A 24,562-nucleotide genomic window follows, 5' to 3' on the forward strand; every position below is an offset into this window, starting at 1 on the left:
TGAAGGTAGTACAAGCAACTTCATAATCGTTTGGTTATAAGACAATAAAAAAAACGGAGCAGAGTGAGGAACAGTAATTAATCGCGATTACAATCAAAATTTGAATATTGTTTTACATTAGTAAACAGTTAGGATGTGACTCGTAATCTATGGACCGTTGTATCATAACCTTATACGTACGAAGATCGGATTAAACGCGTGATAAAATAGCGTGGGCCGAAAGTGGCCGATGGGTCGCGTAATCTTGCGTTAGTCATTCCCCCCGTTTGCCTGATTTATTTATGGGTTGGGCTACTTATTCGATGTAATGAAATTCCTAGTAAAATGACGCGTGATAAGAAACCTGTTTCTTCCATCGATTCGTTTGCTGATTTCCGATTAACGCATGACATTGAACCAATCAGTATCTAGTCAATTAAATTTTTTATCATTTTTATGATACCATAGCATCAGGACATCGTTTCAACGTGATTCCTGACAATTCCGTTGTCTAGTTCCTGACTAATAATACATTTGTCTAGCGTTACATCACGAGCAAAAGAATAGCATCATCTATGAAAAGTTTTTGCAACGAAGATGAACTGATTTCCAGGAGATGGAATCGGGAATCATCGTTTTGCCGTCTTAGCGGTAAATTTTTAACTGCCTTCATGTTCAGAGAATTCTCTTTATCCTGAATTCATCGTCCGCGATGCGAAAGTACAGTTACTAGTTACCTTTTACAAGATGTATAGAAACGAGAAAGAAGTATCTGTTACGCGAATATAAATAAGTTTAGCGACGTAATCCGAAAACTGGAACGTATATCAGTCTCCACGATCGAAAGAATCTGAATCGTTATCCTAGGATTACAATACGGTTAATTAGAAAACTTAAATTAGAATTCTTTGTCTCAATTCTGTGTTTACAGATAATGATGGCATCTTGCACTTTTCGCGAGTTAAATTATATAACAAGTGTAACAGGAAAGCCAGACGGTCCAGAAAAATGGTACAAGAAGAAAGATGGCGCGGTGTTTGATCGGACATTTGAGTTCTCCAGTGAAATTAAGTATTCAAAACATTATTGTTATTTTATGAATACATTTCAAACAAAATCTTAGTATATTCAACATGAGATTCTTGTTAAAATGTAACAGTGTCCTTTTATTTTGGAGAACATTTTTATCGATAAATATACGATTAGATTCTTAGAAATTGTTAAAAGAAAATGAATTGAAAATGTCAAACGAAATAGCTTTAATTATCAGTACTTTATTAGTGTGATATGTGATTGCGAGGATTTCACAATTACTTATTACAAGTAATACAACAGTTTAAAAAATACTTTTTATAAGTTAAATATTTAAAATATTGTTTACACAAGTTTCTGTCGCATTTCATTTCATTTTCAAAATGGTTGCACAGGTATTCGAGCGCCATCAAGTGGTGGCGATTGAGAATCGTAATCCAAAACGTACGACATATTAGAGGCGAAACTTATATTGGAATCTTTGATTATTATATCCGTAAATTGGATGACCTTGCCACACTATTATTGGATGAAAATTGTTGCGAAAAACTAATATTTAAAACATAATATCTATTTATTCTTATTAATTCTATAATCTGAATAATATTTTACCTATTGTGGTATACTCTATAGTATTTTAAAAATTAGATTTTTTATTTATAATCAGATCTTCATGGTAGTCCAAAAGGTGGACTACCATACATTTTTCTCGGCAAAATCTAATTTTTCAACTTTAATTTTACGATAAAATTCTTTTGAATGAATTAACCTTCTAGATATTCAAAATGTACATACACTTTCTTTTTCAAGTAATTTTTCGATCAAATACTATTATACTATTGTATATATATCGTTCAATCTAGTACAGTTATCAAAAAGCGTTAGTACGCGTATATTGTACATAAAATTTTAGTGGTGTGTTTATAATGATCCCACTTACACACGCATGCGCATTAGCAATCGATTTTCTAATAATGGCGGGGAGTCGTATCTCGCGCAGTCTGTATCCGGAGGTCGCATGGAGCGGATAGTAGTCGCCTTTCTAGCTAGAATCGAGACTGTATGATCGTATGCACTGTGCCGCTGACAATGAGCCGCGGCGGTGACTGTGATAAGTGATCGCGTACCCTTCCTCGTCGCTAAACGCGTAGTGGCAGTGGAGAAAGATAGTACGTCGGCCAAGGAAAGAGTCTACCTCTTGATGACTCGCGCTTTACGCAGGGCGCAACGTAGCCGGAGCTCACAATTATGTTCGATGTACCGCCCAAGTTCTACGAGCTGTGTCGCCTTTGTTTATCGTCGGACGGTGTCAAATTGTCCATATTCGAGGAGGAGGGCGCACAGCGAAACTTCGCCGACAAGATACTGACATGCCTCTCGATCACGGTGAGTCCCGTTTCCGAGTTTTCACCGGGTCCTCGTGCGCTCGCGATGATAAATCAGACGCGACCATCTGTGGTTGCTCGCATTATCAGCGTGTCTCCCTCTCTCTCGCGTGCGCTCCCATCACTCTCGCTTCGTCTCGCCTCGTCCGTCCTCGTCTACGTCGTGTTTCGTCTTTATTCAACGTTCGCTGTCTCTCAAGGGTGCGTGTGTTCGTAGATAATGTGTGTGTGCGGTGTGTGTGTGTGCGCGTGCCACGGGAGAAAGTTTGGCAAGAGATGTGTCCGCGAGATAAGCCGACTACTCACGGGGGCATTTAAAATGGCAGTGATAAGCTCTGCTCCTCGCTCGTGCGGATCCAAAGGAGAGGGGAGCCAGCTCCTTATTTAGACGGCCTGTTATCAGGTTTCACACGCGGATTCCACGAGTCGCTGTCACATTTCACTGCTCTTCTCCCTCTGTAATTCGTCTTCCCGTCCACGATTCGCTATACATATATGCTCTTCTGGAGGAAAGCTCTGCTTCCGTCCAACCTACTTTAAACGATCAACACTTTGCGTTCGGCATCGCATTCGTTTCCCGTCTGGACCGAACGCGTTTTCATCGTCTGAGATTTCTTTATTTTCTTAATGACTCTCGAGATTTTTTTCCTATGCATTCGAAACCATTTATTCAATTGTTTATTCTTTGATCCCTGCTAAGGTATCATGCTAGGGATGCTGTATTAATTATTATAATTCCAAATTGCTTTAAATCTGTTTATTCCACAAAATGACCTAGATGCATATCCATTAAACAATGTAGGCTCTGTCTTATATAGACATAGGGGATCTGAATGGATTGTAAAATCAATCTTCTTGATGCATTTTATTCAGGTGAAAGATGGGGATTCTTTGCCACCGATTATCTGTCACCGGTGTGTGTACAAGTTGGATGTACTACACAATTTCCGTGAGGTGTCACACAAATCTGATGTCATACTCAAACAGTACCTGGATTATGCCAAGCAGTTATCATCACACGATGATCAGGTATTTGTTAAGTAATTTTTGTATATGGTTTTAACATGGGTGCCATCAGCAATACATATATGCTAGTAGGAGTCAGATAATATAAGTGTACCATTTATTGACTAATGAACAAAAATTAGTTTAACATTGCTGACAGAGGTAGTAGTCATTCCCATTCCTAGTAATGATGTAACCGTGACCATGTAATGTGTGATTGTAGATAAGAATGCTTCAGCACATGTGTATTCTATGTAACTCCAACACATTAGTAATATGTGCAGGATACCATGTATTTGCTTCTGTGTCCCGATATATCAGTAATTACATAAGATACTTCAAGGTTTTCTTTATTGCAATCAACTTTAACCTTATCAGTTTGATAGTGACTATACTATAAAAAAAAGTTATGCATAGCTAATTATTTTCCTGCTATTTACTCTTGAACAGGTACAAAGTACAAATACTGTGTTTAATTCCTCGCATTAAAAGAAACTACTCAGCATATGTTTACTTTTTGTTGATAAATAATTGTGCAGTAAATTGTGTTAATGTTCTTTTAGTATGATTTTCTCTTATTTTAATCATGCAACCTTATCTTGTTTCAGAAGAAGTCTTTCTCCACTGCCAAAGTAGCAGGCTTAAGTCCTCTACAGTCATTTCTCCAATTGAACAAAACATTGTTCAATGAGGAGCCTAACTCTCCGGCCAGCATTAATCAAAACGTTATACCTCAGACGCAAACACATCATTTGGAGTTGCGCACCAATGATATGCCAGAGCATGATAACATTAAGTGTGAACCAGAGGATGACACTTGTTCGAACAGCTCTGATCCAGACAGATTAGAAATAGAAGATCGAGATGAACAGGATACAGAAGGGGAGGAAAATGGTTATGACATGACCATTAACAAAAGAATGAAAGTGGAAACAAATTACGAGGAATCGAAACAAAGTACCCCCAATCACAGTCCAGTAAATAGAATGGACACACCAGAAAGCAATTGTTCAGACACTAATATAGATCAAGAAACGACTAAACTGTGGCAAGCATTAGCAAAGTGAGTACAATGTTTTTATTTAAAACATAGTTCAAATAGAAGAATCCATTAAGTATAGAATAAATGATCTTCTCTTTGAGAACAAAATGTAATTTACGTTCCATTGATAAAAGAAGTACACTTGTTCGTTCAGTGGACATTGTTGCTATTAATTTATGCAGTTACGAATTAAAGATAGTCAAATAAGCTTTGTGTAACTAATGCATATTTACCTAATGGATTACTTAAGTAGCTGCCACTTACAGCAGGTGTAGTCCCACAGATAAGATACCATTGTCATTATTTGGGATTAGAGTAGGAACTCAATTACCCACAGAATCTTATCTCGGCACTTTATTATTAAGCCATTGTATTTTCGTGGAATTATTTCATGGAAAATGTAACACTTGATTTGCTTTTCTTACAGCAACAGGAGTTTAGAGATTACCAGGACAAACGGTGACAAATTGAATAATGGATTTACCGGCGAGGCAACTAATCTTCTGCGTTCGTTAATTAATAACAGACAGATCGGTATTACTGCTGTCGATTCGGACCGAGTGTCACCGCAAATTAGGTTCTACAGAGATACTCAAGGAACTACAATCGAGCGTACAGTACCGGACTGCTCTGTGCTCGGCAATCGCACCAATGTCCCGTGTATAGAAAACAAGGTTTGCGTTATTTAATATCTATAATTAAATTCCTTCGCGGGCACATATTATCGATAGTAGCTATAACTTCTGGGCTTCCCAAATATTTACGGAATTCCTAATCAACTGCTAATGAAACATATGATGTCAGCATGCACAAACAGCCGTAAACGTTAACTTTTTTTTGGAGTTATAAGTTGAAATAAAATTCCGGGATTTGTGAAGAGAAACGGGGATTCTTTGCTTTTCCTTTCGGTGACCGTTTTTTCGGGCTCTGATCTCCGTGCAAATAAAAGTTTTCCGAGGGAAGTCCTTGCAGTTTGTTCAATGCAAATACCAGAAGAGATCTGCAGGTATAGAAAGAAAAACAGGTCAGGTGACCCTTGGGTGTCAAGGGATCCCTTTTGGGTCTATTCAGGTCCCATCTGCCTGCAGGTAAGAAACGTGGTAGGCCTTGTAGATAATAGATAACTGGGAAGCCTCTTTATGATAGGCCATAAGCGCGGAGCCCACCATGTCAACCCGCTGTTAACAGATGTTCAGATAACTTGGGATTTCTATAGATTTTAGAGCGTATTTTGTTCGGCGCGAGGAATTCTTCAATTTCTAGTAGAATGAGGAACAGGACTGCAGTATCCTTTGTGAGGCTTTCCATTCTATTGGCTTTTTGTTCTGATAACAGGTACCTACAGGGAATTACTGCTATTTTTCTCGAATTCTCGGCCAAAATACCCCTACCTACACCGATTTTCAAGCTACAAATCTTCTACATTTCCTTGCAAATAATTATAGATTATTATAGTTCTTATAATTTCTATAAGAATTAGATTGAGTAAAAATATACTTATACATGTAAATTTGTTTACATTTTTCGAATGTTTTATTATTAAATTTTCATTATTTCAACATATTTTATCACAGAATTAATTTTGTTCTCTGATTAAATGTAGTATTTATATTCGTGGTAATGAAGTAACAATCATCGTTTAGGGTACTTCTGTGGATAGCAATCCATCCAGTCCAGCCAGTGTCGGACGGAAGGAGACAAAGGGTCGCAGAAAACAAAGTTACCCTAGTAAAGCTCCAATGAGTCCGGACATCGTTAATTACCAGCATGAACCGAACGAAGAACAAGCCCAAGATTTTACTGCATGGTCAAATAAAATGAAGGTGAAGGTACGTTTAATTACTAACGTTTGATTAGTACACCCGCCAAACTTATATTCATACAGTCTCATCGTTACAGGTGGAGGATCAGAAACAACAGTATGATCAGCATAGCGGCAACATGACTAAAAAGGTAGACATGTCCTGCACAAATTGTGGTACTATGACCACGACTATTTGGAGAAGAAACATGAAAGGGGAGATGGTCTGTAACGCTTGTGGGCTTTATTATAAACTCCACGGGGTGAACCGTCCATCCACTATGCGAAGGGATACGATACACACACGTAGACGTAGACCTAAGGGTGAAAAACCAACGAGGCATAGAAGTAGGAACTTCAGACGTTTTATACTCACCATAGTGTGTTTGAATATTTTTATTTCAATGCGGGCGTTCTTTCTTTTTCAGAAAAAGGAGACGTAATTTTGCCACCGCAATCTGAACAAATGGACGCAGAAAGTGCAGATATGCTGGCGGCTCTACGAAGACAAATACAACCTCATCTAATGATGGCTGCAGCGTTGACACCGCCACGTATACCTGGTGCGCATCCACCACCTCCTGCCGCTCAACTTAATTACTCCCTTCCCTTGCCTACATACATGATGCATGTAAGTATAAAATATCTAGCGTTTTCACTAGATTCATTCATATATTATTCAGATCTTACTTTAAAATCTAGAGAGTGTTCTATAATTTTTAAAGATTTTTAGCGAATGCCAGTTCATCGTTAACTAATGTTGTTGAATGACGAATTCTAATTGAATGTTTGTGGTAGCACGTGAAAGCAGAAGGCCGAGAACAATGTCACTTACCTGGGGATGTCAAAGAAACAGACGAGGGGGACGAAGAAAATGTCTCCGACGTACCATTGAACTTAGTTGCGACGTCGTTATCCGAAGACACACACTGAAACACATTTTTGGCCAGCTACAGAACGACTTTGCTAAGTATATATATACATATAAATACGTATAACAAAGAATCTCTAGACAGCAAAGTTCTGTCCAGTGATACACAGGGTGTAGAAAACGAGATCATTCTCCTCGTGATGTCTGCTGCCGGTTTTCGTTCGAGAGGAGATCCTCTCCTTTTTTGAGCTCTCCTTTTCTCTCTAATTCTGTCTCTATTCCCGTAGCGAGAACGCCGAGAACCATTAGGTAGCAGGACATTATGGGGGGATGATCTTTTTTTCCCGCGAGCTACCAAGCCCGTGGCGCAGAGCGCACGAAGGAACGATGATATTAAATACGCAGTATTAATTACGTGGTTATTCGAAATATGTACATATATATACACGGATAATACGAAGAATATTTTTATACAAAATTTTGTACGCTTGCAGCTAGAGAGCGACGGGCGATCGTTGTACATAAACACGCGCAAATTGTTCTTTCGGTGTCGCGCATGTATTCTCGCGTTGAGATAAAGATATGTAATGATGGTGGTCGTTGTCTGTTTTCTTAGTGACGTAAGAAAGACAGTCACCGGTGAAAGTGTCTAAGAACGGTGCTAGAAATTACTGTTCGGGAAGACTTAGAAAGTATAAAAATGAGAAAAACCGAAAAACGTAGACGATATTAAAGGAAAAGAACGTTTTGTCACTAAACACGATTAGTGAACATGAAAATTCTCACCGTTTTGTTCCACGGGCTTTTAGCTGTCAGTGACGGTAACAATCATAATACTCTCGTTGTCTTGCGTAATAATTAAGTGAAAGAAACGACCCAGCTAATTCTAATTAATGAGCGAGAAAAAAACTGTGAAGAGAATGTATTTTTTAAATCGGCTTTAAATAACGCAAAGGATGTTCTCTCCCCTCGGTTAGTTGCGGGGATGAGATCACAATGGAACAGCAGAAAACGGTTGCACGACGTGACAAATGTGTTAACTGTATAATTGTCCGATGCGTACTCGGTAATTTGAGCTTTGCCAAATTACGTTAATGCCAGTATCATCATACTCTAGTGGCCTTTCAGCGATTTATCTCTTCCCTCTTATCCCTCCCCTTAGCTCTTATATCAGACGCGGCGAGCAAAAGCGCGCGAATATTTACTTACAAGATAACAAGATCTTCATTTAGACGATGTAGGTACGTTTTTTTTTACGTGAGCACGAGACTGCCGGTGTGAACACATTTAATACTGATTTTTCTACCTTTTACGTATTATCTCTGCCCCTTGCCCCCTGATTCTTATTATACCCTACCCCGTAACGTCTCGGAAGGCTTTTTTGCGGCTGTTGACGCAGCCGTTGAATAATTTGTACTTAAATAGATGAAACAGCGCAACCACCATGTATAAGCTAAGACTCCGAAAGCAATAAGAAACGCGATGGTACGTAGATTGTCGTCACACAATACTCGTTCACATGCTCTCTCGACGACAATGAACAAACATACAAGAAACTTCAGGAAATAATACTTAGATTACACTCATTCTGTATGCCGGAGGTTAAAAGTAACAAATTTTATTGCTCCACGGTTGCTGCGGGCATCCGTTAACCATTATTTTACCAAATTCTCTCCTCGACTTTGTTTGTTTTATATTAGGCTGTAACATAAACAAATTTCTATAAACATACAAGCATAGATTGATACAAACCAATTAAGAGAAAGTATTAAAAACAACTGAACTTGTTCATGTTACTACTTAATATATTTGTAAAAAGAAGAATAGGAAAACTGTGATTTTTCTCAGTCTCGTTAATCAATTAACCCTCTCAGGGTGAATGGTCATTTTAACCCATAACAAAACTTACCAGTATAAGCAGGTGCGATGACAGGAAATTTTTTTATACAAGTTATTGCCAAATTGTAGTTAGATAAGTACAGTATTTATTGTATGAGATACGCATGTGTTCTCGTCTCATGAATCTCTTTCGTGTTCAGTGTAAAAATAGATAAATCGTTATCGCTCTTTTATTAATAGATGATATTATAATAGTCTCAGAGTACGATCATCATTTTGCGATTTTTGTGAACCGAGAATGTGACAATAGTATATCTTAGTTGACTGAAATTGTGCCTGCTAACCGGGAGTTTATCTTCTCAAATCCATTATCTTTTTCTCTTTTCCCTTATTATATTCTTTTCGTCTAAGGGCTATCACTGATTTACTTTTTTCCAGATTGTACAGATCATGTGTTAATAAACAGGTATTAAGGGAAGCTAAATAGCACATAATACGATGGCCAGTGCATCTACTCATGTATCGTAATAATCTAACATTGTATACATAAACAACTTTGCCAAAAATAGATTTAGTCTGTGTAACATAGAGTATAGTTAAGGGCATACGATAAAAATTAACGTTTTATCTTTCTCTTTCACGACGTCATGCACAACATTTATACATTTCTCTCTCCTCCTTCATTTTTTGTTTCTCCTACCCCGCCTCAACCACTTTTTCTCAGTCTTCTTATCAGTGATAACTCTTGGTAAGGGCTGTTTAGACAGAGCTTCTTCAAATTCGCTTGGCAGTAATCCGTGGAGCAAAACTTAGTCTTTAGTCGTTATCAAAGGAGCCTTATGAACACACTCGTACAGATATACATGCATATGTATATACATATACACAATATATATATAAATATATATATATATACATGTATATGTATGTATATGTACTATTAATGTACAAGTACCAATGATACCACGGTGAAGTGCTGTTCTTTCTTTTCTCCGCCAGAACAATTGTAAATATGAAAGCGAATAATTGGTTCGTGTGATCAATGTTTCATAAAAACGTATAAATATATATTTATTTAGTGATTAGCGATGTATGCATAGACTGCGTGCGTTTATGCTAGCTCCAATACGAGACGATAAGAGCTAAATTTCTCTCCTTTGTTAAAGGTTTCATAAGATTGACGTTAAAAAGGGAAACGGCCGCGTTAAAATTTTTATTTGATCGCGGTCTTGCGAAATCGCACGCAGCCTAGACAGTATACATAATGGATTTTGAATGACGTTGATTTCATAAGAACGGCACTGTGCATGTGGTATCTCGTTACTGACTACCCGAGTATTGGAGGAAGAGACATAAGCGATGATGAGGTTTCTCACTAGTGCGATCCGAATGACAGATTGCTAAGCTTTCTCTCTCATGCGTCGAAATGATCCTTCCACTTAGTACGTATTCAATGTATTTCCTGTTTCACAAGTAGGCTCGGGAGTGACGTATCTTTTAAATAAGCCTTTACTATGTATACCTCATTCGTTTGCGTTTACACTATATGTAAATACAAACAAATTCAAGGCAGAATAGCTATCGGCTTGCAAAATTAACAAGATTTCATTATTGGTTCGTTAACGTGCATGAATTTCTTCTATATTTTCTCCCATTGACTATCCTGCGAGGTTGTAATAAAATTGTTTATTCAGAGAGTGACGCTTATTTAAAAGATACATGACGCGTGTAGACTAAACAGCATCTCCTTAACGGGGAGACGAAATCGAAAGTAAACGACTATTAAAGTACACAGGGGGGAACGTTTTGTCAAGCCCCCGGACCGCCAGTTTTAAATTTCGTCGACAGAAACACTTGTGTAGCATACCATTTTATAAGTGTACCATACGCGAAGAGAACGAACTTATTTATGCAGAATAACATCGATAGACGAAGACAAAGTGGATGAAATGGACAGTTACTTCGTTAGGCATTTTTTTTCTCCCTCAGTTGTAATTTTTTTTGGCTCGCGGTAGCTTGTTAAACCACACGAAAAACATAATTATTATTATTATTAATATTATTATTATGATTATTCTTATATATATTTTTTATTATTATTATGATTATTACCAACGTAGGCGTGTAAGTAGAACATAGGTTTGAGCTCTCTACTAATTCTGAAGAAATCTAGAGGATATTTTTTATAATTATTAGAACACGAGAAATCGAGTATTGCTATTATATATGAGGTATATATATCTATATATATCTACATATAACACACACACACTCACTCACTCACTCACTCACTCACTCACTCACTCACTCACTCACTCACTCACTCACTCACTCACTCACTCACTCACTCACTCACTCACTGTCGAGTATGAATTACGGTAAAAACGTTTACAAGATAATACGATCATTTTTAAACAAAGTAAGATTTAGTTGCAGGGACCGCCAGACACAAACACGAACGGTTCGTCTTCTCTCCTTTTTTTCTTTCTTTTATTAATTCTTTTTTTTAACAATGGTAAAGAAGAAAAATAAGCTGAGGCTTCTTATAGAGTTTTTTTTATGTATCAGTATTCTACGCGTTTGACTTTAGCTGATAAGGAGTTTTAACCAACACTACTTAAATGAATCCCCCGATGGCGAGATTTTGTCTTACTTAATTATTAAATTATTTAGTTATTCGCCCTCCCCCTTGGCCCCTCGATTTCCCAATTTTCCCTTTTTAAATCTCCCTCGGTCCCTTCCCCTCCCGAACCCGCGTCCTTGTTTTTGTACGTCTATTTTTACATAAGCGACCCTCCCCTGAATTTATTTAAACTATAATTTATTATTATATTCACTGTTTTTTGCACCGACGTTTGCGTAAGACATTTGGCAACGACTGGCTTAATTTATTGTTTCTACCGTATTTTTCGTTTATAACGCGAGTTTCACTCTTCTCTCTCTCTCTCTCTCTCTCTCTCTCTCTCTCTCTCTCTGTCTCTATCTATCTATCTATCTATCTATGTGTTTTTTCCTCCTGTCTATATATCTCTCTCTCCCTATTTCTCCCTTTTTTCTCATTTCTCCAGTATTTTCTTTTTATTTACTTTTTCGTTCGTAAACGAGTTCATTAGTTCGTCAGACATCAGACACTGCGCGCGTATGGTCATTCCCTCCTTTCTCTTTCGGGACACACTCGGTATACATACACGTGTATCTAATTAACCGCGGCACTTGATTAGTGTCCATGGTCGGTCGATGCTTTAGGTGCCTTCGCCTGGAGATTTCGTTGAATAATGTTCAAGTAATGATATTTTAAATAAGAGTATGTGTTCGGTATGAACGCGTGAACCCTCACCAACGGATCGGTCACCGATCGGCAGGACTCCCACTTCGATCTTTCGAGTCAGCCCCAAATTCTCTGCTGAAAAAAACAGCTCTTTTACCAAATTGCCATCAATTCAATTTTCTGTTCATTCACCATGAAAATTCCACATCTGAAAAAATTTAAAAATTCGAGCATAAGTACGGCAACAAAATATGGCGAAACAATTGGAACGATCAAAGACAGTTCGAATCGCCGCGTTTATTATCGCCAATAATTTAACGTGGCCACGGGGCGTCGTCGCGACAGATAGAGAGACTGTTTCGAACAGGGCGCCCGTAATGAACAAATGTATACGAAAGCCTCGAGACGAGAGCGTAGAGAACGCAAACGATGCATAACTGTACACGACAAAGCGAAAATAAAGATGAAGGGATTTTCGCGAGACGACAAAAAGGGAGACGAGATACCCTGCTCGTTGATAGAGCGACTCGGCGCCGCGTTGAGATCACCCATGCGTCTCGTTGACATCGTTTCATTCAGAGCGGCATTGATCTATTCATCGATGCATGCATATTCAATATTCATTGACGTACGCGTCGCGCGTCATCGATGATACGTTTATTTATTTCTCGAGAGTCGAGCGACCTGCTACGCGCCCGATCCCGGGAATCAATCTGCATACTGTGAACGGAACTTGTATCTGTTCACCGCAGGTGTCTTTCGAACCGTAAATACTGATCAGCACGATCAATATCGGTCTATTGAGAAGTGCAAAGTGATTTCATTGAATTTTAACCGTTGCATGTACCGATAATCGCATCTTTCGAGACACAGTTATAAATAGTTAGGTAATGTGTTAATAAATTCGCCGTCGTTTTAAGCCACGAATATGGCAGCCTTATTACAAATAAAATGATTTTTATTTATTCAAAAATGCGTAAAAGAAAGATTTAGTACCTATGAAATTCAGGAATAACGACTAAAGTAAGGCGTTGATCGATTAATAGCGGTGTTCGAGTACTTTTTCGGTATGGCAGAATGATAATCGAGGACGTCGCCGACAATATGGCGTCCTCTGTGGTGATTTCAACGGCGGCCCAGCTCTGTTCCGTCCGCCTGCTCGACCGTGGACATTCTGATATCGCGTCAGACTCCTCCGGTGGACCTCCTAAGTCACACTGTACGTAACTTAATAATAAATAAGTAAACAGACGAGAAAAAGGCAAAAGGAGGATAGCAAGAGAATACAGAGATTCGAAACGATTTCAACGATTGTAAATCGTGGAGACCGCACGACCGGATGCGCCAAGACCCCTTCCCTCCCCCGGTTCTACGCCGAGTATTAAATCTGTACTAATCGACTGAGTATTATTTTTATATCGAGTGTAATATTAAATAATGGTTAAATGAAACGCGAGGCGGCAACGGTTATTAATATCGTCGGACGAAACTCGTGAAAATTCTTAAGCGAAGCGGCGTTGACGCGTTCCTTTCGGTACTCTCTCCCTCTTTCTCTTCGATTATTGTCTGGTACCGAAGGAAGTAGAAAGAACGGAAAGGAAGGCGGCATACGACTGATGATGAAGAATCGTGAGTGCCCTGATTACAATATTTTGTATACAACAATGAAAGAAACCGAGCGATGCGAGCGAGAAAGAAAAGAACAAGAAAAAAAATACAAAAAAAGAGAAACGAAGAAGTAAGATGATATTAAGGAGAATAGGCTGTAGTAGGAAAGCGACAAAGAGAGAGATAATAGCGAGACGATCGTTGCGAGGAAGCTCGTACGAAAGCTAACTTCTTTGAACACCTCTCGGCGCGTGTTCGCGGGTGAAGAGAAGCGCGTCGTTTTAGCAATAGCGGAGAAAAAAATAAAAAGAAACTACTTTTGTATCCACGATCTACGATATGTAAGTTAGTTCGGGCTAAGGCCAGCAGCTGTTGAGATTATTCAAGGTTGTGTGTATCATTATAAGTATTTTGAATTGTTGAATAGTAAATAGTGTAAGCGGCGGCTTGAACGAAGCAACGTGAGCGCATTTTGAAGCGAGATGCCGCTTCGTCCAAGCTCGGTTCTCAAGTATTCAGAAGGATACTTGGCGGACAAGATCTAACGAGCTTGTAGAATTCATTGATGAGATTGTTATGACAGATTAAAACCGCACTGATTTTTTTACTATTCGCGGCAGCTATCTATTCAAATTGTTATGCAGCAATTTTATTTGTCTTATTCTTGGACCTGTTTCTTCGAGGTCGACGTTGATCCTCTTATCGACTCTTGTACAGATAATTGATTGACCTTTTATCGGTAAATTTTACAAGCTTATCACATCTTGTCCACCAACTTGTATCAAAGCTCTTTCTCCGTCATGACGATGATGTTTGCCCCGTACGATCGACCTGCTGAGTTCACTTCACCTGTATCTTGTACATACTGTCCTGTGATTTGTGAAACCGAGAAGATAACAAGTGATAACGCTTACTAATTCTTTCTTTGAACAAGATTATCGGACTGCAGATTTTTATACATTAATTTTTGGGGGATCTAGTTACCTATTCCATTGGCGTTGTTTTACTGAGATACTTGTTTGATTGCATTTTACAAGATTTTATCTATTGCATGTGCATGGAATCTGCAGTCTGGAATTATCTTATTGGTTCGAATAAAGTCTGTGAACAAAGAATCAAGTGTCTCGTGTCACGAATAACAGGGCACACTGTACATGCATATATATATATATATTAAAATATATATTCTATATATATTTATATTATATATATTCTATATATATTTTAATATCGTACTGTAACGAGTCGTGAGTCCCGAGCGCGATATCGTCGGGACAGAATAATTTATAAATACCGAAGCACAGTATGCGAAACCTCCCATGACAGTGGTACCTAACTTCGATTAACTTACGGGTCTAACTTGAATCCATGAAATTTTACTGGAATCTCTATCGTATCTTTCTCCTTCTCCTCCTCTCTCTCTTTCTCTCTCTCTTCCGTCTTTTTTTATCCTCCTACATCCTGAGTTCATGAATCTCTATCTTCCTTACTATAGACTATTTCGAAATCTCTTTTTTATATTGTATTGATAAGCGAAAACCCTGTTAGACATTTTAAGCTATTTATTGGGCTGCTATGTGATTTGTTGGAAATTAATTCGAGGCTGAGATGGACAGATGTATTAACTAGAGAATATAAGGAACTTATTATTAGACTGCGGATTTTATGCATTTATGGCATACACGATTGTCTTTGAATTCAGTATGGTATGAAGTTTAATAAAGTTTAATTGAGGTTTCTATTTTATTTAGAACCTGCGAACGAATGTCTACGCTGTTTAAGTTAATCAGACACGTACGAGAACTGCTTTAAAAGAAACTCATGATTCACGCGAACGTGAATACCGTTGTATTAGGTCTACCAAGAAATAATTCACTATCTTCTTCAGAGAGCCAGTAGAACGCAATGCTTAGGAATAAAGCTGGTCTTGAATTTGTTCTCTCTATTATAAATTAAATATTAAACAAATGCTCGCTCTTTCTATCGTCTCAATATTCTCCTTGACACATTTCGAACGAATTCGACACGATGAAAATCCATAATTGCATGAGGCTCCGCATTCTATTAGCCATCAATAGGTCATCGAATAATCATGAGCGCGACACTACAGACGATTATTTGATCGATCGGGACGCAGGATAAACCCACGCCACTCTTTTTCTCGGTCACGGATCAATTAAAATAATAAAGTGTTCTGTCCATTTCCGTTTCGAGGAATCTCTTTCTTGATGTGAAGACAAGTGCTCGAGAACGAACAAAAATCAAGAAATAGCAATTGTGAGAAAAAAAAGAGAGAGAGATTTGCGATCACTCGGCGCCTCTTTACTTTTCTGCGCTTACCGCCTAAGTCAATGAATGTTCGAGCGGACGCTGTGTTTGTCGTTGGCGTCGTTTGCCTTTGTTTCTTTATCGTCTGCGAAAAATTTCCGGGGCGATAGTTGTTCTTCGATTTTTTTTTTCCAATTTTTCCTCTTGAGAAAAAAGAAAAAGAGAGAGATAACGATCAACAGATTCATTCCGGATCGAAGCGAGACGATGATGTATGAAAAATCTATGTCGACGCGACAGACACAGGCGATCGACGGGCAAAGGACCAAAATGTACAACAATCGCGTTCGCCCTTTTTCTCCGATCCGATTTTCTTTTTGTACAACGTGTTAAACAGAGAAGAAAGAAACTATCGAAGCTGTGAACACGTGTTAGGCTACGGGCCCGACGATCTTTTTGAGCGATGTTGACAGATTATGTGTTTTTTTTTCTTGGGGGGCATCTTATTGCAAAAGGGCATTGTTGTGATACCACAGATGCAGCTTCATTGAAAACTTAAATAAAAACAAAAGTAATGCGTTAACGAGTCGTGTTGCGATCTGTGTTTCACTACCATTTAACGCGGCGAGCATTGTATAATATTTAATTTTTTATATAAAAACTTATTCGGAAATGGAAAGCTACTGATTGCGAAGAGACAACACCTCTCAAGAATTTTTCTCTTAATAATAGAACCTGTTATTTCCACACATTAGCTTAATTCTGGCGAATAGTACTTTAATGCATTTAATACTATTGTTTACTGCTTGATTGGACAGTATTGCAATTTTAAAATGATCATTGTAGCGGTTCTAGCAGTAGAGTGATTTGTTGAGAGGAATTGCACACACCACGGCACATTGCTTTCTTCCATCGAGTTATTTTATTTTTTAAAATCATTCTCTCAAGTTTGAACAAATATTTGTACTATTTTCTATTGCTACGCGGAAGGAACGTAAATACTTTTCATACAATTCCTAAATCCAAATTAAAATTGACCAGAAGCGTACTACGTAAGTCGTTTCACATCTCGTACGAAACAAGCATAACGCCGGCGAATTACAAGTCCTACTTTTCCATAAAGTATACCAATAAATAATGATCGAATCACGATATTAATATTTTAAAATGTATTGCGATAATTCTAACAGTTTTCATGCTGTTTATTTCAAATTTTCTTACAACAGAAAAATGAACGCCAACATCCGTCAACTTTTTCCAGGCGAAATAAATGAAAGAAATTAATCAATAAATTCTTCAGTCGAATAATCGCTATTGTTCAAGTGAGCAGAAAGGAATAACTCGTTTCGGAAATAGAGAAAACGGTTGGGTACGGACGGACATTTGAGTCACGCAGTGGGGAGTTTTATTTACGTCATTTCCTACTGTACTACGCGTATACTTCGTTCTTCCGTTATTCGCCATTTTGTCTCTGACGTCTGTGGACGTGTGCCACTTAATCAGAAACTGATTTTTCCGGCTGAAGTGTTGATTTCGTTCCTGGAAATAAGTTCGAGAATCTTGCTAAAATGAGTTACGGTAGGCCGCCGCCTCGAATCGACGGGATGGTGTCTCTGAAAGTCGACAATCTCACCTACAGAACGACGCCGGAGGATCTGAGACGTGTGTTCGAACGATGTGGCGAAGTCGGCGACATTTACATACCAAGGGACCGTTTCACCCGGGAGAGCCGTGGATTTGCTTTCGTCAGGTAAAACTCATCTTTCCTCATTTCCCAAAAATAATCTACAACTAATCAGGAAACTATTAGCACATTCGGCTTATCGAAGATAGCTTCTACCGAAATGTTCCGCTATATCGTATTAATGTGCTACTTCCTTTGCTGGAAGTTATATATTTCTAAAAATATATATAATTGTTTACCTCGCTTTATAAGCATAATAAGATTTTGATGCTTTTCTATTACCATATAGAAGTACTTCTACATATAAGCAATAGATTACTATAAGATTGTAAGCTTGGATGCCGCTAGGCGTTTTACGTCTATCGGTTACCTATATAGTTTACATCGGCAGAGGCACGCTCCTTATTTTTGTGATTTTCCAGATTCTATGATAAACGAGATGCAGAAGATGCGTTGGATGCGATGGATGGAAGATTGTTGGATGGCAGGGAACTTAGGGTTCAAATGGCACGATATGGACGGCCAACTTCCCCACATCGTAGCCGTGGCAGCCGCCGAAGAGGAAGGTAATTATCATTAGTATTGCTGATAAGATTTAAACTCATTAGTCACAACTGATAATAAAAAAGTAAATTTTAGAGATCATTGGTAAATGTGGATATGATTTTCTAGTTTTCATAACTAAATGTGTTTGACCTCTTTTAACTGTATCAATAGTTACAAAATTTGTTTACTGTTTGTAGATCACGCAGCAGAAGCAGAGATCGTAGGCGTTCGCGTTCTAGATCACGTAGTAGGTCAAGAAGCCGCGATAGGGATCGAAGGCGATCCTACAGCCGTAGTCGTAGTCGCTCACGTTCTGATAGTAAGAGCTCACGTGGCAAGTCTCGTTCCAGGAGCAAGTCTCCAGATAGACAAAAGGACAGTCGTTCTAAATCAAGGTAAATAAATAATGTTTAAACATATTATCGGAGTAAATATATTCAATGAACATTTGTTATAATAATACTTTTTATTTTGTTGAATCCAGGGACTGAAGTAATGAACCATAAGCGAGTACGACTGTGAACAGATGCACGTGCCGCGAGTGCGGAATAATCATTTCTTGAGAATGAAAAGGTATTCTATTACCCTCTAATACCTAGAGCAACACTGTCGCACGTTCACATTTCTTCTATCACTTACATATTAATTATGACGACGCACTTGTTTGGGTTTTTCAAACCCAAAACTAATTTTAATGTACTGTATCTAGACTGTGAGTTCAAAGGGGCTCATGAAGATTCTCGTTTGCAAGTTCTTTTTTTCTCTCGTATTACTCTATACTTCGTTAAGTGACACTTGTCACATGCTTATTTCGCTCAGACAAAAGTAAATGTATTCCTATTTTTTCTATGTATGATTAAGCTGTCGTGAGCTGGTGTTTCGATCAATCAATTCAAGTTTTCATTAAGTTCTTGATAAGAATTTTAGATAATATGCACTAGCATTATACATTTGATGTTCGCAATCGATCGTTGAAGTTAGAACAGGCATAATATAATTGAGTTTCTACATTCTATGGATAAAATAAAAGCAGAAAAAAGATTGTTGTTAGTTCGACCGGACAATGTTTCTTGTTTTATAATTGCAATATAGTGACGTGCACAACTTCTAGTACTTTGTCGGTGTAAGTGAGTTATAAGATAACACAAGTCTATTCTTTTTCTTCCATTTTTCTTGATTACTATTATAACTATTTTAAGCCACACCGGCGTATATAAATAATTAAGTACAGGAGAGCATCTATTTCGATCAGATATGTCCAATTGCGAAAAATCGTTTTCCATCAATATGAAATTGTTCGAACCAAGCAAGGTGGATTTAGATATCCCTGGAATTACATCGGGGTATTGATGTGTAATGGTAATTAGCAGGTAATGTAGTACGTATGTGGTCGATTGAAGTCCAGTTTCTGTACAAATTTTAAACTGAACCCTTAAATCAATGATTGCCTGGTTTTTCTATTATCGTTTATCGTTGAGAAACTTTAACGACCTTACTAGTTAACAGAAAGAAAGAAATACTAAAAGTTCTCTGGTACACACACGACTTTTTAGAGATAAGTTATGCGTTTCTGTAATAGTATACAGATTTATTTATGTAAGTTTGCCATTGATAATAAAGTGTAATAAAATGCGGAAGACAGAAACTGTTCGCATAGTGTTAGACAGTGACTAAAAGCTAAGTATAATTGTAGGCAACATAGGAAACACGATCAATCACTGTGTGTTACTTTTAACTTTGCTGAAACTAGGTATCCATGTCAGTCCATGTTACTTGAGTCTTGAGAATGAGTTTCAGTAATCATCAGTTGGTACCACGCTATCTCGTAATATGTATAAATACAAAACAATTCTCTTCCTTAATCAAACAAATTTCGAGATAGTTTCCCTAGAAGAGAAATACAATATCAAATTCACAATTAACGCTGTGAATTAAAGAAAAAGTAACACTAACTCATCATCGAGTTAAAGTGGTCTTGGGATTGTGTATAGATTATTGGTAATATTTTTCATTCACGTACAACAGATTGTCAATGTCCTTCCGAAAAGAAAAAAAATATTAAAAAAAAATCCTCACACACGGATGTAACACGTTTATTCGTTGTAACTAAGTTGTAATTTTATGGTGCCACAGGCGGTGGAAAGGAGTGGCGTGGCGAGTGTAGCCGATGATGGGGTAGCTGAGAGTAAGCAGTAAGCCGAGAGTAGCAGGGCTGTAAGCAGTTTGCAGTAGCGAGCGGTTGGTGGTCTGGTGAAAGCAGGTTCGCGAATCGAGATCAGGGCGAGAAAAAGAGAGAAAGTGTGTGAGCGAAAGCTGTCTCTCTGGGGGGTCGGCGTGCAGAAAATCGCAGAAGGGTACACGGTTCGAGAGAGCGCTGAGAAAATAAAGCGGAGAGGGTACACGACCAAAGCCACCGCGGTTGCTGGTTTCTCGGCCGTCGTCCGGTTTGCAGGTAGCACGTGAGCATCACCAGACCTCGCGAGCAACGACTCACAATTTCAACTGTGTTACGTTTGCCAGTTACTCCGCGTGTTTCTTGACGATCACTTCCAGCTGTGGTGTTGATTAGAGAACGTATCTCGTCCCAGCAGTGTAGGTTCAATTTTGTAAGTTCTGTGGTCCATCCTTGGTACCTCTCAAGGGGATGTTTTTGATAAGAGAAATCATTAAACCATAAAACTCTGGTTGAGTTATTAGTTCACAATTAAAATTGCACTTCGAATTGAGAATGCCCCCCTTGAGAGTACTAATTCGAAGTACGAGTCCTTGTTTTGCAAATTCGCCCCCCTTGCAATATTAATGTTTTATTTGCAATTTTCCTTCGTTGTTTTATTTTGGTATTTTTTGATATATAATTATCGGGTCTGCTTAAGATTTCTCGGGGAAATTGTAGAGTCTGTTAAAATCTAAATTTTGTGATCATCGCTTAAAACACTTGCCGCCACATTCGAGATAATTGGGAGAGTTCAAGGGTTGGGGAATGGAATCCTTTCGCTTTTCCTGTGCTTTTCTTTTCAGGTGCCAACGTACGTCACTGGAGTAAGTATGTTTAGTGGTAAACTGATGGAATATACAGATGATTTAAAATTTCTTTTCGTAGAGGAGAGAGGAGTTGAAGCATTGTAGTAGACTCGTGGAGGGTAAAATCAATAAAGATTACGACATTAAACAAATGGAATTTTTTATTACTTCTGACTTGTTCATCTTTACAAATGGAAGAATAGAAACCCTTTTAATATATTCGTGAACACTCTCTTTTTCATTTTTTCTCCTTTTTTTTTCTCATAAATAACATCTATGGAAGTATTAAGTCAGAATAAAATTGTTCTCATTTATCGTACTGACTGACTGACTAGTTCAATCATAATGATGAAGTATGTTATACATACACATCTTAATTAACATATTCATATATTATTGACTTAGCGTCGATAATATGCTACTACAATTTGTAAAAATTTGGTACTTAAAAAAACTCTATTGCTATAAGCTATCTTAGAGAGAAGACTGTGACAGAATTACTTGGAAAGATACGTACATGCAGATCTTTTAAATACTTTGTTCTAGCGTAGCGGACTAGTTGATCTTGTCCTTACTCTCTATGGGTTTTTGTAAAATATAGGGTTTCAAGCAGCGGACGAGTACGTACAATATTATTGCTACAATATGACCCGCAAAGTATACACTTTTGTAATAATGTATTGACTCTTCCATTCCTAGCAACAAAAACGGTACTCCTAAATATGCCATGCAGGTTGTTTTTTCATACCACAAGATTAGTTGCCACACCCTCCTCGCCTAAAACAATGACATCAATCAAAATCGTAGTTTAGAATGTCAACATGCTTAGGTAATTTTTGGTAGTACCCACCAAACTGTTCTCTTTACTCTGATTGTAGAATTTCATCCCTATGTCCTCGCTCATCAAGAACAAAGGAATTTGACAAATGCAGAAGTAGTAACCGGCTTGCCAGCCATGCCAGGCAGCCGAGAGCGTAAATGTGGCCAGTGTTCGTAAACTTTTGTACGGAAACCTTTTATATACATAAACGCCCATCCAATATTGGATACATGCGTTCCACGACTTCATAGCGGTTCTCGTCGAGTGACAACTTTCCAACTTCTTCACATTCATGTTATATACAGTATCAAAATTGTACTCTTCAACTTTCAATTTTTCAGAATCATACGACCTAGAATTTCATCAATTTTAGTCTTCCTTCTGGTTATTTAGATGGTATAAGAAGAGGTTGAGATATCTACATAGCCTGAATAGCCTTGTAATCTCGAGGTCCGAGGCCTATGACAGGGTTGGTCCTCACAGGATATGCTCCAAGCCCAGCCATTTGGCAAGCACATTCGGCCAAGGCCATGCCAATATACATTCTTAATTTGAAACTGAAAAACGTAGGATACATGTAGAAGTATCTATAAAGAAAAGCTCTTTCCGCGAATTCGTCTGTAGTGACATACTGAAATTTAAAAAGAACTTTGAAGTGCACAATTTGCCTTGGTTAAAGTACTAAGATAATACTGATATTACTCTGGTGGGGTAATATGCATTCATCAGAAGATAAAACACAATAAAGATTGCTGTTTGCTTGAGCTTGGAGTATGTGAGAGGCTCAGGGTCCACATATTTAGAGAATGGCCTGTGCAAATGATCCCAGTATGTTCTATAACGGTAGTAAGGACCTGGAAGAACAATATCATGATCAATAATAACAGAAAAGTTTGATTTGAGATAAATCAGACTTACCAGTCAAGACCCCCATGTAGCTGAAACCATAATGAAACACATCCATAAATCCTACATTTTTCAATGCCTCAGAATTTACTCCTTCCGGGTCATCAGATGCCTGAGTTGAAGCTGCATTTAGCTCAAAGGCTAGTCCAGATAATTTTAGTGTTAATATCATGAGCACAAGATTCGTGTGGGATGGAGATTCTGGTAGACCAATATATTCCCCTAAACGGAATATGAACAGTAGGTAGAAGAATGAAAAAAAGAAGCTTGCCAGGTGACATATTCTGTAAAAAATTAATTTCAAAGTAATATTTTAATTCTATAGGAAAGTCGTAAAGACTATATGTATTAGGATGTTTCAAAAACACTTTCTTTGTCCGAATATTTATAATTATTCATGTCAGATTCACATGCACAATCACCGAATGGTATTGTTTGTATATATTTATACATTATGCATCTTTAACTCATTATCACTCACACAGGCACAAATGATAAGAGTAAAGTAATCAATCTCTACATTGGGAAACCTTTTGAACTTTGATATTAGAGCGAACAAGTGCTAATGCGCTGATATTGATGATTGATATTGAATTACACTGATCGTGTACACCATGCATTAAGATCGAATTTCTCTTGATAAAGGTGTGAGAACTTTGTCTGTCTAGCGGTCTCTGTTCTTTCGTCATATTAATTCGGCTTAATTCGAGCGTTAATAAATCGAGTACAGAACTGACTGCAGTCGAGTAGGTAGAGAGCACTTTGTTAATGTCACTGGTCACTGCAGATATACCGCATAAAAATCAGGACATATTTATACGGTACTGCGGCACTTCGCTGATAAAATGAGAAACGATTGTACGAAGGCAACCGAAATGATGCTGTTTTGAAGTAATAGATTCGCATAGTATTAGCAAAATATCGTACTTTGGAGAGAGCTTGGTTATAATAATCGCGTTAATCACGGTACTGATTACAGGATGAATTACATGACTTCCAGAAACTATCGTGGCCAGAAAGAATCCGAGGATCGTGCATGACCATTGCTTCTCGTATACATTTTCAATTTGTTGATAAATCTTCCCGACAAATACACAGAACAAAAGTATCACCACGTAGAACACATCAGACAACAACATCGTATCGGCTTGACTGCAGTAGCTCGACTGCGTCTCGTCTGGTAGTCTCCCACCGTATTACATTTCGAACTGTATATGGCAGTGCACTCTGAACTGAGGAAGAAACCTTTGCACCTTACATAAATACTTTAATTTTCCATATTCACAAAAAATAAGTAGTTCAAATTAAAAATAGGAAGACAACAAGAATTTAAGGAAGAAATTTCTGTTTCCAGTTTAATAATTACGGCTATGTATGTATATTCAGTTATAAATTGCAATTAATTCGTTATTTCTTCTTCATAGTAAATACTCGACCTAATTAAGAATCATGTGGTTTCATTTTCACGTTATTCTTACGTGGATATA

The 24,562-nt window shown here is 37.9% G+C and overlaps 3 protein-coding genes across 6 annotated transcripts; 2 read left to right on the plus strand and 1 right to left on the minus strand.

Moving 5' to 3' along the window:
• Positions 1-2,002: 2,002 nt before the first annotated feature.
• On the plus strand, positions 2,003-16,771 carry LOC117226071 (uncharacterized). Of its 3 annotated transcripts, none has more exons than XM_033480047.2 (8): positions 2,003-2,397; positions 3,270-3,425; positions 4,013-4,464; positions 4,871-5,117; positions 6,087-6,272; positions 6,343-6,592; positions 6,673-6,875; positions 7,043-16,771. In XM_033480047.2, exons 1-8 carry the CDS (start codon positions 2,260-2,262, stop codon positions 7,175-7,177), a joined length of 1,767 nt encoding a protein of 588 aa, XP_033335938.1. In that variant the 5' UTR covers positions 2,003-2,259; the 3' UTR covers positions 7,178-16,771. The 3 variants fall into 3 exon arrangements, with proteins under 3 accessions (XP_033335938.1, XP_033335939.1, XP_033335937.1); XM_033480048.2 differs by having other exon boundaries at positions 2,004-2,397; positions 4,010-4,464; positions 6,087-6,266; XM_033480046.2 differs by having other exon boundaries at positions 2,006-2,397; positions 4,010-4,464.
• Positions 16,772-17,541: 770 nt separating this feature from the next.
• SC35 (SR family splicing factor SC35) lies at positions 17,542-21,501 on the plus strand. Of its 2 annotated transcripts, XR_004491718.2 has the most exons (5): positions 17,542-17,848; positions 18,205-18,348; positions 18,526-18,723; positions 18,813-18,901; positions 20,462-21,501. XR_004491718.2 is itself a non-coding variant. In XM_033480174.2 (4 exons), exons 1-4 carry the CDS (start codon positions 17,667-17,669, stop codon positions 18,817-18,819), a joined length of 531 nt encoding a protein of 176 aa, XP_033336065.1. In that variant the 5' UTR covers positions 17,542-17,666; the 3' UTR covers positions 18,820-20,405. The 2 variants fall into 2 exon arrangements, 1 of the variants encoding a protein (XP_033336065.1); XM_033480174.2 differs by lacking the exon at positions 20,462-21,501 and having other exon boundaries at positions 18,813-20,405.
• Positions 21,493-24,266, minus strand: frj (membrane bound O-acyltransferase domain containing farjavit). Its single transcript, XM_033480168.2, has 6 exons — positions 24,003-24,266; positions 23,088-23,359; positions 22,872-23,023; positions 22,592-22,800; positions 22,200-22,521; positions 21,493-22,126 (listed from the first exon to the last, which is right to left on the minus strand). Exons 1-6 carry the CDS (start codon positions 24,212-24,214, stop codon positions 21,905-21,907), a joined length of 1,389 nt encoding a protein of 462 aa, XP_033336059.2. The 5' UTR covers positions 24,215-24,266; the 3' UTR covers positions 21,493-21,904.
• Between the last annotated feature and the right edge of the window lie 296 nt (positions 24,267-24,562).

Source organism: Megalopta genalis, chromosome 11 (genome assembly GCF_051020955.1).
Source record: "Megalopta genalis isolate 19385.01 chromosome 11, iyMegGena1_principal, whole genome shotgun sequence".
NCBI classification, from domain to species: Eukaryota; Metazoa; Arthropoda; class Insecta; order Hymenoptera; family Halictidae; genus Megalopta; species Megalopta genalis.